This window comes from Hemitrygon akajei, unplaced genomic scaffold (genome assembly GCF_048418815.1).
Source record: "Hemitrygon akajei unplaced genomic scaffold, sHemAka1.3 Scf000102, whole genome shotgun sequence".
NCBI classification, from domain to species: Eukaryota; Metazoa; Chordata; class Chondrichthyes; order Myliobatiformes; family Dasyatidae; genus Hemitrygon; species Hemitrygon akajei.
In genome coordinates this window covers 1988471-2004311 of record NW_027331988.1, presented here as the reverse complement: position 1 = coordinate 2004311, position 15841 = coordinate 1988471, and the positions used below count along the sequence as shown (strand labels likewise).

Sequence of the window (15841 nt, the reverse complement as noted above, 5' to 3'; positions counted from 1 at the left end):
ACCGGAGCTGCAGTGTCAGGGAGAGTGAGGACGGACTTGCTCGTTCTGTCATGGATCGGAATCCGGGAAGCGCAGCCTGGAATATAACGGGAAATGGGAGAAGTGTCTTCTGGATGTTTCCATACATTTCTACAGACTATTGGGTGCCGGTAGATTTTCGAGTTACATATGTTCTCGTCGCCATTCAAGTGGTTTTCTTCCCCGTCCTCGCTATTATTGCTCTTCCTGGTGAGTCTCTCTTTAATACGTCACCGCATTTTTCTTATCACGTGTACCTCTCATTATAATAATTAATGATGCTGTCGCTCTGCAATGTGTTAATTAAACAAACCTTTTTCCTATGCACTTTGGTGGTTTTCTGCCCTGACGATCCCTGTTCAAGAGAGTATGTGTTGGCAGTGGTGTTCATACAGAGCAGGTTTACGAGAATGGTCCAGCGATTAAACGATCTCACGTATGAGGCGCGTTTGATGGCCCTGTGCCCGTATTTGCGTAATTTAAGCGGTTGTTAACTGAGACATCAACGTTTATGTAGAGAAGGTAAGAAGACAGTTTTAGAAGGGAAACACGTCAATCATGATTTAAGTAGCTTATGGTCCTGTGGCGTGGTCAGGCTGGCTTAGTTAATGCTCCTGATGTAATGGTTAAATTTCTGAGGAGTAAACTTACTGACAGTCGCTCAGCACAGCAGCCTACCACCGAGACGTTGAACCATTGCATATTAAAATATATCTCCGCTTTCCATTCACTTTCTCCTCGCCGCGAGAATGTCTGCGATGAATCAAGATTTTGTTTCCCCTCACTTGAGAGTCAGTTGCAATTAAACTGGGTTCCAACCCCTAGTCTTTCCGTGGTGTCAGAAATAACTCACACCATGAGTCTCAGCAAACTGCAAAGCGGCAAAGCTTTATTTTTCACGAGTCTGCAGAGTCGGACCCAAAACTGCTCCAGCAGTATTGAGCCCAGAGCATTACATTTCATTTCCTTTTATACAGTTTCAAGTAGGTTATCACGTGTCCCTCAGTTGCTGTATCATTCCTACAATTATTCATAGTCAGCTCCACTCTCCCCCTCCCCACAGCTTGTACATTTCGGGGGTCACATACACATTTTCTCATATCCTCTGTCCTTGGAGTTAGCCATCCGCAGAGCCATGTCTGCCAAGTTTTCAAACACTTATCGGCCTTGGAGTTAGCCACAAGAGTACAGCTTATCTCCATCTGTTCCATCCACCTCCGCTCTCAGCTCCTAGCTCAATGACTCCTTTTTAGTTCTTCATGATTACCACAAGGTACAGATTGTACCTATACAGTTTTGCAAGAATCTTATATCCTTATTTAGCAATGTGTCAGCATATGTTTTGTAAGCTTAGATCTTAGCACAGTCTAACCTTAACCCTTTCTCTTCTTACAATTCCACCCTTTTTCTTTTTAGAGTGTGCTAAGGATTTGTCCAGGGATTCCACTCTTCCAGTTCTCTGCCTCGTTGCAACAGCATTTTAGCCGGGTCAGCTGGGTTCCCTGGCTGCATTACCTGTACTACTACTCGCGTTATTAATGCTCTCAAGCAGGGTATTAAGCATGGTAATATGATTATCATTATGAGTATTCCGCCAAATATTAACAGGGCTATTCGCCACCAGCTTCCTCCCAGCAGACTATCCAGCCAACTCAGGTTCCCTAAGGATCTCCAAGTTTGTACTGGCACATGGGCCAACTTCCGAATTTTGTCGGATATTTTCAACACTGCCTTTCCATTATCATTTATCTTTAGGCAACAGTTTGTCAGATTGAACTTTCCACAGACCCCTCCCTCGGAGGCCAATAGGTAATCCAATGCTAATCGATTTTGGTATATGGCTGTTCTCATCTGGCTTTGCTGCTCAGCCAGCAATTCCAGAGCCAATGCGGTTTGGTTGGTGATCACCTCTACTACAGCTTGTAGGCGTATTATTCGATTTAACATATATACCGGGGTTCGGTAACCCCATGACCCATCCTGGGCCCAAGTTGCTGGTCCGTAATATTCAATGATGCGTGCTGGAGGCCACTCGTCGCCCCATTCTCCCACCTTTATCTCCCGCTTCTCCCTTCTCAGTGAGTCAAATAACTTGATTCCTAATTCCCTATCTTCATCCTGGGGTAGGAGGAAGAACTCTGGCCTTATAAGGCCTAAGAAACAAACTCCTCCCCATCCTTTCGGCAATTTGGTGTATGCCTGATTCCCACAAATCCAGAACAGACCTTCTGGGACAAATCCTCCTTTCCTTGCTTTCCGCCAGGCTTTCCAAACACTGGGAATTCCTTCGTACGGGTTATGCCCACTGCAATTCCAGATTCCCGAATTGTTTCCCATAGCCGTACAATTGTCCTTTGCCCCTTTAGTTATGTACCAAGTCGGCTCCTCGGGCCACCAAGTGGCATTATTTTTTGTTTTAGCCAACTTTATACTCTGACATGGGCTTTCTCCTACTTTCACCTTCCCTTTTCTTTCTACACATACTTGTCCTTCCGGATAGTTTGTTAACTTCCATTCTTGCGTCCTCCCAGTCCTTTTCTTATCCCAATCATGAGCCAATAGCTCCCACACACTCAAACTCTCACCTATCCATGGCCATTGCTCGCTCATGTGGGGTCCCCCACAAACCCAACAGTCACTTACATTTAAACTTGTAGCTATTCGAGTTGCTAAGTCTATAAACAGGTTTTCCTTCATTTCCGGTCTTGTTTTTCCATAGGTTCCCCATTCTTCTCTGACTCCACCAAACTCTGCCCTTCCTTTTTCTTTCCTTTCACATATCCATTCTGTCTCAGGGCATGTACTTTCTTGTACACTCCAACTTCTCCCTTCTCCTTTTTCTTCTCTCACTGATCCACCGGGGTATCCCCTGTTCTTTCTCAGGGTATATTTTATTCCTCCCTCTTCACATTCCTCTTTTTCTTTTCCATAACATTGGTCATTTACATGTGAATGTGACACAAGGGCCCCGGGTCGTTCTTTTCCTTTCTCCAAAACTCGGTTCCTACACTTGTCACATTTCCCTTCTATTTTTCCCACATACAGAATTAAATATATTACAGTCAATAATGTAACAGTCCACATTGAGTTCATTTTTGTTGCCTTTTCAGTTTCACCACCAACGGTTCTTCACTGGGAACACAGGTCCACTCCGTGTGTCCCTCAGGCTTAACTGGTCCCTTTATTCTGGATGCGTGGGTCCACCCTTTCTCTTTTGTTCGTACGGCCGCCTCGGTGGTTAACAGGACCTGGAAAGGGCCTTCCCACTGTGGTTGTAACTTCTCCGGCTTCCAGGTCCGTACCAGAACCCAATCTCCAGGCACGATCTGATGTAAAGCAAAGTCGAGCGGCGGAGTCTGGGCCAAGAGACCCTTCTTCCGCAGTTCTGCAAAGGAACGAGATAGTGCCAGTAAATAGTTCCTTATAAAAATATCACCCCCTTGTAGCGTGGGGTACCCTTCTACCTTATTCCAATACGGGAGTCCAAACAGCATTTCATAGGGGGAGATTCCTATATCCTTCCTGGGTGCTGTTCGGATTCTTAACAGGGCGATGGGGAGACACTTAGTCCAGGGTAACTTGGTTTCTAGCATTAATTTGGTCAATTGCGCCTTTAAGGTACTGTTCATCCTTTCCACCCGTCCCGAACTCTGGGGATGCCACGGGGTATGGTATTTCCATTGGATACTCAATGCATCACAAATCAACTGGTGCGTCTTGGAGGCAAAGTGTGTCCCTCTGTCCGAGTCTATGGACCCCATGATCCCATATCTGGGGATTATGTTTTCTAGTAGTATTCGGGCTACTGTAGGCGCATCGGCCTTTGTGGTCGGGTATGCTTCCACCCAGTGGGTAAAATGATCCACTATTACTAACAGGTACTTCCATCTCTGCACTGAGGGTAGTTCGGTAAAGTCGATCTGGACTCTATGGAACGGTCTCATGGCCAGTGGCTGGCCACCTCTTGGAGTAGATCGCATCACTTTCTTGTTTATCCGCTGGCACGTCGAACATCCAGTTATCTCTTGCTGGGCCAGTGTGTATATTCCTTTGCATACATAGTCCCTCAGAATTGTGTCGCACATGGCCTGTACTCCCCAGTGGGTTTGATGGTGCAACTGTTGGAGGATGTTGCGGGTTACTTCCTTATTTAGTACCTGTCTCCCATCCGGGACCGTCCATTTACCATCAGTGTCTTTTCGGGCTCCTAGTTGGTTCATGCTATCAATCTCTATTTGGGTAAACATAGGTTGTTTAGTAAGTCCTTCCCTCACTGGTATCAAGGTCAGGAGTTGGATCGGGTCTTCAACGGCTGCTCGTTTGGCCTCCCCATCGGCTAGACGGTTCCCTACTGCTTCAGGTGTTGATCCTTTTTGGTGTCCGGGTACATGTACTACCGCAATCTCAGTTGGTAGGGCCAGGGCTTCCAATGTCATACTTATCATTTGCTCGTGTGCCAGTCCCTTTCCTCTGGCCGTTATCAGTCCTCTTTCTTTCCATATCTTCCCAAAGGTATGTACTATCCCATAGGCGTACTTAGAGTCAGTGTATATTGTTCCGATCCTCTTCTCCAATATCCTCAGAGCCCTCTGGAGTGCGTATAATTCGCATGACTGGGCCGACCAGTTTCCCGGTAATCTCCCGGACTCCACTATTCTTTCAGTCTCTCCGTCAATGATGGCATATCCGCTGTGCCGTACTCCATCAATACATCGTGAGGATCCATCTATATACAATTCCTGTCCTTCTCCCAGGGGAACTTCCTGTAAGTCCTCCCGGCTCTTTGTTTGCAAGTCCAACAATTCAATACAGTCGTGTTCTGACTCCTTTTCTTCTAGTCCTCCATAGAGGTACTGGGCTGGGTTGCAACTGGAATCCTTTGCGAAGTTTAGGTCTTCTCCGGTCATCAGTATAGTTTCGTACTTTAGAATGCGGGAGTCAGTGAGCCACCGATGTGCCTTCTGGGCTAGTAGGGTGCTGACCGAGTGGGGAGAATGCACTGTGATCTTCCCTCCAAAGGTTAGTTTCCGGGCTTCCTCTACCAATACCGCTGTCGCTGCCACTGCTTGGATACAGGTGGGCCATCCACGCGATACCGGGTCTAACATTTTTGACAGGAAAGCCACGGGTTGCCGCTTTCCTCCTCTTAGTTGGGTGAGTACCCCTTGGGCCATTCCTTCGGCATTGTTGACGTACAGCTGGAATGGTTTTTCCAGGGCTGGCAAGACTAACACCGGAGCACGGATCAATTGCCCCTTGATATAGTTGAATTACCGGCTGCAGCCCTTTTCTTCCTTCCATCGCAATGGGATACTGCTTCCTCCTTACTGGGCGACCGTCCGGTAGCAAGGTGATCTGTAGAGGGCTGATGTTCAATCCTCCCCTATTTCCCTCTCTATACCACACCTCGGGCTCTATTTTCTGGTCGTCCTCTTCTTTTAATGCGAATAATTTTACTATTATTTCTCCATTGTTCGGCACTGTTCCAATGCCCAGTTGCACTTGCAGGTCCCTTCCTAATAGGTTGAATCCTGCCGAGGGCAGCAGGAGAAAGTCTTGCCTTGTTGCCCTATCTTCATATCCGACTTCCACATTGTCCACAATGGACACTTGTATCGTTTTTCCTCCGATACCGGATACCTTCATTACTCTTGTTCCTGTTCGGGCGCCGGGAGGTATCTGGATTACACTGGATCTTTCAGCACCCGAATCTACCATAAAGGTTGTATCTGACCCTTGGGGACCTAATTTCAGATTTACCAGGGGTTCCTGTCGATAGTTTCTTCTCCCCAAGGGTAGGAACCCCCGACCCCCCTAGTCTTCGTCCTCCATCATGGCATATGACCTGACCTCTCGCCGATACTTAGGACATTCCCGTTTAAAATGTCCTTCCTCGTTACAGTGGAAGCATCTTAGAGTCCTTCGCGTTTTCCTTCCTGGTTCTTGGCCATTGCCTCGGTCTGACCATGTTCCCCTCTTTTCCCTGTTTTCTGTGGTTACTTGCCGTACTGTCTGGACCATGATCCTAGCGGTATTTTTCTGTTTCTCCTCGTCTCTTCTTACAAACACCTTCTGTGCTTCTCGCAGTAATTCGCTCAAGGGTTTTGAATTCCAGTCCTCTATCTTCTCTAGTTTCTTCCGAATGTCTGGCCAGGCTTTCGATACAAATTCTACCCTAATTAGCTGTTGTCCCACCTCTGTCTCCGGGTCTACCCCCGCATATTGTTGCATATTTTTCCGAATTCTATCCAGGAAGTCAGTTGGGGTCTCATCGGGGTTCTGGTGGCTTCCGAACGCCTTAGTGAAGTTATGACCCTTGGGGACCGCTTGTCTTATTCCCTTTATCAGGAATTCCCTCATGTCTCTCATGTTTCCTCGTCCTTCAGGAGTCTGTTTGTTCCAGTTTGGCTCCGTGAGGGGAAACTTAGGTGCCCCTTCGGTAGTCTTTTCTTTCTCCCACATAACTATAGCCGCTTGTCTTATCATTTGTCTCTCTTGGGTTGAGAATAACGTCCCCATGATGGAATACATTTCATCCCAGGTGTATATATTAGGCCCGAGGAACTGATCCAACTGTTCAGCCAGTCCCATCGGATCTTCCAGGAGGTTCTTCATTTCTTTTTTAAAGGTTCTTACCTCAGTGCTGGTCAGGGGAACATTCACATACCCCGTTCCCCCATCAGGTCCACTCATCGGGACCTCCCTTAAGGGGCATAACTTGGGCTCCTCTTCCTTTTTCACCCGTTGTCGTGTCCGGGAGCGCGTCATAATAAAGGGGGGTCCTGATTGTGGTGGATTCCCTTCCTCCCACTTCTTCCTTTCTTTTTCTAACCACTCATCGTATTCCTCTTTTCGTTTTTCTTCTTCTTCCGCCCATTCTTCCCGTTCTTTTTCCTTTTCAGCCTCCGCCTCCCGTGCCGGATCGTCCGGTTGGAGGGGGGCAGAGGGAGCCGCCTCCGGTTGTTCAGGCCGGGGCACGTAAGGCGGAGGTAAATGATTCAATACTTCCCAAGGAGGTTTCTCCTTGTTCTTTGTTTCCAATTTGTAACTTCTGGCTGAGTCTCCTGGCCCCGAAACCCAGCAAGAGGCGTATTCACTTTCTTCTTCTTTTACATTTGGCTTAGAGTTTACATATATGTTTAAGGCCTGTCTAACCCAATCCTCATCTGACCCAAATGGTGGCCACCATACCGAGGACCCTTTTATTGGCTGTTTGGACCATAATTTGCAATATTCTACCATTCTCTTTTTCTGCTTTCCCTTTGTTCGTCCATATCCCCATCCTGCAAACATTCTACCGAGGGGGCTATCAGGAGGTACCTTCGGGAACAAACCCGAACTCTCCGGCTCCTCTTCCTTTGAGCTTCCCCCTCCCATTATTCCCTTCCCGGCCCGGTTCTTTTTACTCTAGGTGTCGTCACACCTAGTTTACCCGGTCACACCCACCTAGATCTCAGTTAGCTAGTCTCACTTACCCGGTGTGCCGTAGAACCGTCTCCTTTCCTCCCTGCTTTGCCGCCTTGCGCTGTCCGGATCTCACTCGCTCAAGCCGTTTCAGACGACGAGCAAGGAATCAGGGACTGCCGAACTCGGCAGGGTGCACCTTCTCCGATGTCCTTCCTCTCGCCCTCCACGACCGGAGTGGGGATCCCGGACGAGACCCCCAGCTGTCAGAAATAACTCACACCATGAGTCTCAGCAAACTGCAAAGCGGCAAAGCTTTATTTTTCACGAGTCTGCAGAGTCGGACCCAAAACTGCTCCAGCAGTATTGAGCCCAGAGCATTACATTTCATTTCCTTTTATACAGTTTCAAGTAGGTTATCACGTGTCCCTCAGTTGCTGTATCATTCCTACAATTATTCATAGTCAGCTCCACTCTCCCCCTCCCCACAGCTTGTACATTTCGGGGGTCACATACACATTTTCTCATATCCTCTGTCCTTGGAGTTAGCCATCCGCAGAGCCATGTCTGCCAAGTTTTCAAACACTTATCGGCCTTGGAGTTAGCCACAAGAGTACAGCTTATCTCCATCTGTTCCATCCACCTCCGCTCTCAGCTCCTAGCTCAATGACTCCTTTTTAGTTCTTCATGATTACCACAAGGTACAGATTGTACCTATACAGTTTTGCAAGAATCTTATATCCTTATTTAGCAATGTGTCAGCATATGTTTTGTAAGCTTAGATCTTAGCACAGTCTAACCTTAACCCTTTCTCTTCTTACACGTGGCTAATCGGTCTGATCGGTCATCTGTAGTCCAGGAGTTCCGTAAACTTAACCAGGTCACTCCGCTGTCAGGACCTTCGGCCGTGCCGACCACATTATCGAAGTGTCTTTCGCATTTTGGCTCCTATCTCGCCCTATAGGCTTGCGGGAGTTCCTTAGAAAACGTCGTTCGTTCTTCACGTTTCCACATTGGCTGTCGTTCAGCAGTGACATTACGTTCTCTAAACTTTGAACGTTTATGTTAATGGCTCCACTTCCGCGCGTTTTGCGTTCGCCAGCTCTGTATCCACATTTCTTTTGTTATCGTTTCAGTTGGCAGCGTGAGGCTGCCGCAGAATTGTGTTCGATAAATCGTCTACTTATCTGCCTTCCAGCAGAAAGAATGACGTTAGTGTGACGACCCCTCCTCCGTTTCTCTCTGATCATCTCCAACAACATCGGTCGGATTAGAAAGTTAATAAATTCGTTGATACCTTTCCAACTTTCATGTGCTGACCGAGGTGCCGCTGAAGCAAAGGAAGCATTGTCTCTGGAATATAATCACTGGTTGCATCTTCTGCCTCTGGCCACCCTCCTGCCCACTATGTTCATAAAATGCATTTTCCGATTGGGACCCAAAAATTGTAAAATGCAATGATCTTTAATATATATTTTCACGCCAGCTGCATTTGACCGTGTGTAAAGCCTAAGGAACATATTTCTGAAAACATGACTTTTGTTCCCACTGAAAACATGATAGACCACTGTAATGACGTATTGTTCTGGTGACAAATGAACTTCATTGTTGCCGAAAAAAAAGGCATTTTCGAGACATTAATGACTGGCATAGGATGGTAAAGGCAGAAGTACAAGGAGGAGCTGGTGAGACTCGCGGCACGATTTCAAGGTAATACTCCCTCAATGTTGGCAAACAGGAAGAGAGGTGCATAAATAAGGCTTTGGACTACAACTCCATCAGCAAATTCAGTCGCCCTGGCTAAGGATCAAGGGCGGGAATCTGCGCCTCATCCAGAGATGATGGGTGTCAAGGATTATTATTTCACGACAGTTGAGATTCCGCGGAGCATCATTCAGATCTTTTTCGCTCAGCATGTACGGAATTTCACAATCATCAGTCATCGTTATCTGTGTTCTTCGCTTTCCGTTTCGTTGCTAATATTCCATCGAACAGATTGCACTAAGATTACACTACTTTGGAAACCGGTTCAATTTTATCGAACTGGTAATCGCTACGATTACATTATTCCGTCAGGCACACTCATCTCAATAATTGACACACATTGCACTCGTTTTAAGAGAGCTCTTCCTGTTGTATTTACCCTGATGGTTTATTCTGCTTCGCAGTGAACATGGTGACCATATTCATCCTGTCTCGGGGAAAGTGCGGCCTCTCCAGAGTTGTCACGTGCTATCTGGTTGCCATGGCAGCGGCGGATCTTCTGGTTCTTATCCTGGACCTGACATTGAGCAAGATTCCACTTACGTACATTCATCCCTCCGTTTTCACCCGCTCAATGCCCAAGGGGTGTAATATCCACGCTGCTCTGATTTACACCGCAACCGACTGTTCGGTCTGGTTCACCGTCACGTTCACCTTGGATCGGTTTGTCGCCATTTGTTGCCAAAAGATGAAAACAAAATATTGCACGCGGAAAACCGCGGCCGTGGTTTTGGGGACAGTGACTGTGATCAGCAATTTAAAGAATATTTACTGGTATTTTCGACTGTCAGAGGAATACACATGGATAATTGCTCCATTCATTTGTCAACAGAGGTATCATTATTCCAAATTCACGAATCAAAATGACCTATTTTATTCCTTCCTCACCCCTGTACTCCCATTTGTGCTGATTCTGCTGACGAACGGCCTCACTGTCAGGCACGTCTTAATCACCAGCAGAGCCCGCAGGAGACTCAGGGTTCCCGGTAACGGACAGAACGCCAGAGACCCGGAGATGGAGAAACGCAGGAAATCCCTCGTTTTATTGCTGATGGTCTCGGGTAATTTCATCCTGCTGTGGGCACCTTTCAGTGTGTTCTCTGCGTGGGATCGGCTGAATTACCTTCCCATGCGTTTGCTTCCGCCAGATTCCCTTCGAGAGCTGGGCATCATTCTGCAGCTTCTGAGCTGTTGTACAAACACGGCCCTTTACGCCGTTACACAGGCCAAGTTCAGGGAGCAGCTAAATAATGTGGTAAAATCTCCGCTTGCCCTCATTGTTCAGAAAAAAAATCGTGACTTAGAGGCGTCGCCCGTCCAGATACCACTACGTTCTATATATTGCGGGCACTTTCTGTCCCTCTTGGCCCGGTGATATCCTTATTCCTGTCACACCTCACAAGCGGAAATTGCATAGGCAAGCCCCTTATGCTTATGCCCCTTATGCTGCTGCGAGTCCATTGACAACTGAATCGGTGCCTCTTCCTGCAGTCACGCTGAGCTCGTCATTCTCATGTACCTGGCCTACAACTTGCCACACCGCCCTCAGATCAGGTTGTACCCGTTCTGATACCAATCTTGTCTCTCGATCTCTCTGTTCCCAACTCCAGGGAGAGATTATCTACCGACATATTTTACAAAGCCATGCTACTGACTCCAACAGTTATCTTGACGATACTTTCTGCCAAACGGACACTCGCAAAAGTGCTATTCCATTCTATCATTTCCATTGATGAGAATTTCATCTCCGGACATTTTACAGTCAATGGAGATTCCCTTCCGTCACGATCGATGATGCCGTCACCATTCTCTGACGCATTTCCCCCAGGTACCATCACTCCATCCCACCCAGAATAATAAAAGGGATTGGGTCTCGTTGTCCTCAGGTAACACGCCACGAGCCTCCGCATGCAAGATATTTTACCGTAACTTCCACCATCTCCATAGCCACTCTACCACCAGGCACGACTTTCCCTCCTCCATCTCCGGTTTCTGCTGATCGTCCACTGCGCGACTCCATTGATTACCAGCGGTGCGCACAAGTCTCCCTTTTTCCTGTAACCATACTCCAGACATTATTTCCAGTAGGTACAGGTATTCAAGGGCAACGGAGATGACACTGGCGACACACTGCATTTCCAGTGTCCGCTGTCTTGCAAGAAATAAAATGCTGATAGTCCATCCAGCTACAATCGTCAAAAACCCATTGTAATCAATGATGTCATTTACAATCCCTGTTGCGGCGGATAGAATTGTCCTGAAAGTTATTATGAGCTAGATAATATCGAGTTTGGAGGAGAGATATTTTTGAACAAGGGCCCCATCGAGTGCCCACACGGACAGAGGAAGATAGGAACATTAACTGTTATTCTGATCGCAATAATATCGGGAATAGCCCAAAATGTTCACAGAAAAAGCTCGCTGTTTTATTTTTAAGTATCACATGGTATCGTGTTTATACTTGGAGAGATCTGATGTGACCGGGTCTTTTCCCGCCACATAAATAGTTCTACTAGTGGTGATATTTTCACACATAAATTAAACTGTTAATCCTGTCATTCTCAAACATAACGATAATACCTGAATATGAACACGTCCGTCAGCTAAACCATACTACTAAACATGAATCGCAGATATCAGTGGCAGTAATGACAGTGGTCATCCAGACCCAACTCAGATTAGATTCGAATATATGTGTTGATCTGGCAATTGTCGCTGAACGGATAACAGGTACAGTGTCTGTAAAAATATTCACATCCCCCGCCCACCTACTCCTCCCCCATTTTGAAGACCCTTGTAGCCATGGGCACTCGCAGGGATCCCGGCTATTCCTGCCTTTTTATTGGCTACGTGGAACGGTCCGTGTTCCAAGCCGACACTGGTGTCACTGCCCGACTTCTCCCGCGCGACACTGACGACAGCATTGCTGCTGCTTCCTGGACGCTGCTCGTTGACTTCATCAACCAGCTCAAATTTCCACCACGCATTTTGTTTTACCTGATCCATTTCCAACAGCTCACACCCCTTCTCAATCCCTCTTTCTCTGTCTTCTGAGGCAGCTTATCTACTGTCGTACACCATAAGTCCATCGACTCACACAATTACCTGAACTATACTTCTTCCCATAGAACCATAGAACCATAGAACACTACAGCACAGTACAGGCCCTTCAGCCCTCCATGTTGTGCCGACCCATGTAATCCTTTAAAAAAGTACTAAACCAAACACTACCCCATAACCCTCCATTTTTCTTTCATCCATGTGCCTGTCCAAGAGGCTCTTAAATACCCCTAATGTTTTAGCCTCCACCACCATCCCTGACAAGTCATTCCAGGCACTCACAACCCTCCGTGTAATGAACTTACCCATGATTTCTCCCGTAAACTTCCCTCCCTTAATTTTGTACATATGCCGTCTGGTGTTTGCTATTGGTGCCCTGGGAAACAGGTACAGACCATTCACCCTATCTATGCCTCTCATAATCTTGTAGACCTCTATCAAGTCCCATCTCATTCTTCTACGCTCCAAAGAGTAAAGTCCCAGCTCTGCTAACCTTGCTTCATGTGACTTGCTCTCCAAACCAGGCAACATCCTGGTAAGTCTCCTCTTAGCTCTCTCCATAGCTTCCACATCCTACCTATAACGAGTTGACCAGAATTGAACACAATACTCTAAGTGCAGTCTCACCAGAGATTTGTAGAGTTGCAACATGACCTCTCTACTCTTGAACTCAATCCCCCTGATAATGAAGCCTAGCATCCCATAGGCCTTCTTAACTACCCTATCAACCTGTGCAGCGACCTTGAGGGATGTATGGATTTGAACCCCAAAGGTCCCTTTGTTCATCCACACTCTTAAGTAACAGACCATTAATCCTGTATTCAGTCTTCTGGTTTGTCCTTTCAATATGCATCACCTCACATTTGTCCGGATTGAACTCCATCTGCCATTTTTCTGCTCAACTCTGCAGCCGGTCTATATCCTCTTGTAACCTTCGACAACCTACAGCTCCATCGACAACTCCTCCAATCTTCGTGTCATCGGAAAACTTACTCACCCATTCTTCCACCTCTGCGTCCAGGTCATTTATAAAAATCACAAATAGCGGGGTCCCAGGACGGATCCCAGCGGCACTCCACTAGTCACCGACCTCCAGGCAGAATACTTTCCTTTCACAACTCCCCTCTGCTTTCTGCCTTTAAGCCAATTTTTTATCCAAACAGCCAAGGTTCCACATATCCCAATGCCACATGACTTTCTGGATGAGTCTCTCATGAGGGACCTTGTCAAATGCTTTGCTAAAGTCCATGGAGACCACATCCACTACTCTACCCTCATCAATTTCTTTTGTTACCTCTTCAAAAAACTCCATCATGCTCGTGAGGCACGATCTTCCCTTCACAAAGCCATGTTGACTATCCATCAGTAGAATGTACTTCTCCAAATGCTCGTTGATCCTATTCTTAAGTATCCTTTCCAGTAGTTTGCATACCACCGACGTAATACTCACCGGACTATAGTTCCCATGTTTCTCGCTATTACCTTTTTTAAACAAGGGAACTACATTTGCCATTCTCCAGTCCTCCGGCACTTCCCCTGCAGCCAATGAGGATTCAAAGGTCATAGCTAATGCTCCTGCAATCTCTTTTCTCAATTCCCACAACACCCTGGGGTGTATCATATCCGGCCCTGGGGATTTATCAATCTTAATATTTTTAGGAAGATCCAGCACTTTTTCTTCCTTAACCTTCACATTGTCCAGCACACATGCCCGCTCTACTTCGACCTCATCCTGACCAAGATCCTTTTCTCTTCTGAATAGTGAAGCAAAGTATTAATTTGGACTCCCCAACATCCTCCGATTCCAGGCACATGTTGCCCTCTTTATCCTTTAGCGGCCCCACCTTCGTTCTCGTCATCCTCCTATTCTTCACTTACGCATAGAACGCCTTGGGGTTCTCCTTAATCCTACATGCCAAAGCCTTCTCATGCCTCTTTCGAGCTCTCCTGTCTTTTCTTTAGCTCCTTCCTAGCTACCCTATATTTCTCATAAGCCCCTCCTAATTCCTGCTTCTTCTATCTAATATATGCTTCCTTTTTCCTCTTGACGAGTTGCCTCACGTGTTTTGTCAGCGACAGTTCCCTTTTCCTACCATTTCTTCCTTGCCTCAGTGGGACGAATCTATCCTGAACCCAGCTCAAGTGGTTCATAAACTTCTCCCACATTACTTGTGTGCCTTCCCCTTTGAACATCTGTTTCCAATTTACTGTTGCTAGTTCCTGCCTCATCCCTTCCAAGTTAGCCTTTCCCCAGTTAAGCACTTTACCATTTAGTCTGATTTTATTTCTTTTCCATAGCTAGGCTGAAGCTAAGGGAGTTGTGGTCACTCTCCCCAAAATGCTCCCCCACCAAGAGGTCTGTCACCTGACCAGGTTCATTACCCAGAACTAGATCCAATATAGCCTCTCCTCTCGTCGGCCGGTCCACATACTGTGTCAGGAATCCTTCTTGAACACACCTGACAAATTCAGCCCCATCCATCCCTTTGCACTCAGGAGGTGCCAGTCAATATGAGGGAAGTTGAAATCACCCATAACTACTACCATGTATTTACAGCACCATTCTAAAATCTGCCTGCTTATCTGCTCCTCGGTTTCCCCGAGGGCTATTTGGGGGCCTATAGACTACTCCCAGCAAATTGATTGATCTCCTCCTATTTCTGACTTCCACCCACACCGACTCAGTGGACACTCCCTCTGCAGCGCCCTCCCTTTCTATAGGCGTGATACTATCCCTGACCAGCAATGCCACTCACCCACCCCCACCACTTTTCTACCTCCCATCCTATTCCTTTTAAAAAACCTGAACCCCGGGACCTGCATCATCCAATCCTGCCCTTCCTTCAACCAAATTTCGGTACCAACCTCAACATCGTAGATCCACATCCTAATCCATGCTGTAAGTTCATCCTCCTTGTTCCTAATACTCCCAGCCTTGAAATAGACACACTTCAACCCCTTTAACTGGTTACAATTATGTTCTGTCCCTTTCCTGTCCTTCCTCATCAACTCAGAACTCTTAGCATCATGCCCTTGTCTTTCTACCTTAATCCCTGCACTCACATTCTGATTCCCACCCCTCCCCCTCCCAAACTAGTTTCAAGCCTCCCCAACAGCTCTATCAAACTTGCCCGTCAGGATATTGGTCCCCCTGGGATTCATGTGCAACCCGTCCTTTTTGTACAGGTCACACATGCCCCAAAAGAGGTCCCAATGATCCAGGAATATGAATACCCGCCCCCTGCTCCAATCCCTCAGCCACGCATTTATCCTCGACCTCATTCTATTCCTATTCTCACTGTCGCGTGGAAAAGGCTGTAATCCCGAGATTACTACCTTTGAGGTCCTGCTTTTCAACTTCCTTCCTAACTCCCTGTAGTCTTCTTTCAGGACCTCTTCCCTTTTCCTGCCTATGGCATTGGTGCCAATATGTACCACGACCTCTGGGTGTTCTCCCTCCCACCGCAGGATATCTTGGATGCGATCAGAAACATCCCGGACCCTGACACCTGGGAGGAAACTACCTTCCGAGTTTCTTTCCTGTGTCCACAGAATCGCCTGTCAGATCCCCTGACTATGGAGTCCCCTATCACAA

At 47.0% G+C, this 15841-nt stretch overlaps 1 protein-coding gene across 1 annotated transcript; it reads right to left on the bottom strand.

Annotated features, from left to right (window-relative positions):
• Positions 1 to 886: 886 nt before the first annotated feature.
• On the bottom strand, positions 887 to 8238 carry LOC140723140 (endogenous retrovirus group 3 member 1 Env polyprotein-like). The gene is made up of 2 exons (XM_073037770.1): positions 7494 to 8238; positions 887 to 3403 (listed from the first exon to the last, which is right to left on the bottom strand). Exon 2 carries the CDS (start codon positions 3109 to 3111, stop codon positions 1441 to 1443), a length of 1671 nt encoding a protein of 556 aa, XP_072893871.1. The 5' UTR covers positions 3112 to 3403; positions 7494 to 8238; the 3' UTR covers positions 887 to 1440.
• Between the last annotated feature and the right edge of the window lie 7603 nt (positions 8239 to 15841).

Bases quoted from the DNA above. Each gene is read 5' to 3' on its own strand.
- LOC140723140 (XM_073037770.1), bottom strand. From the start codon at position 3,111: ATGAACTCAATGTGGACTGTTACATTATTGACTGTAATATATTTAATT.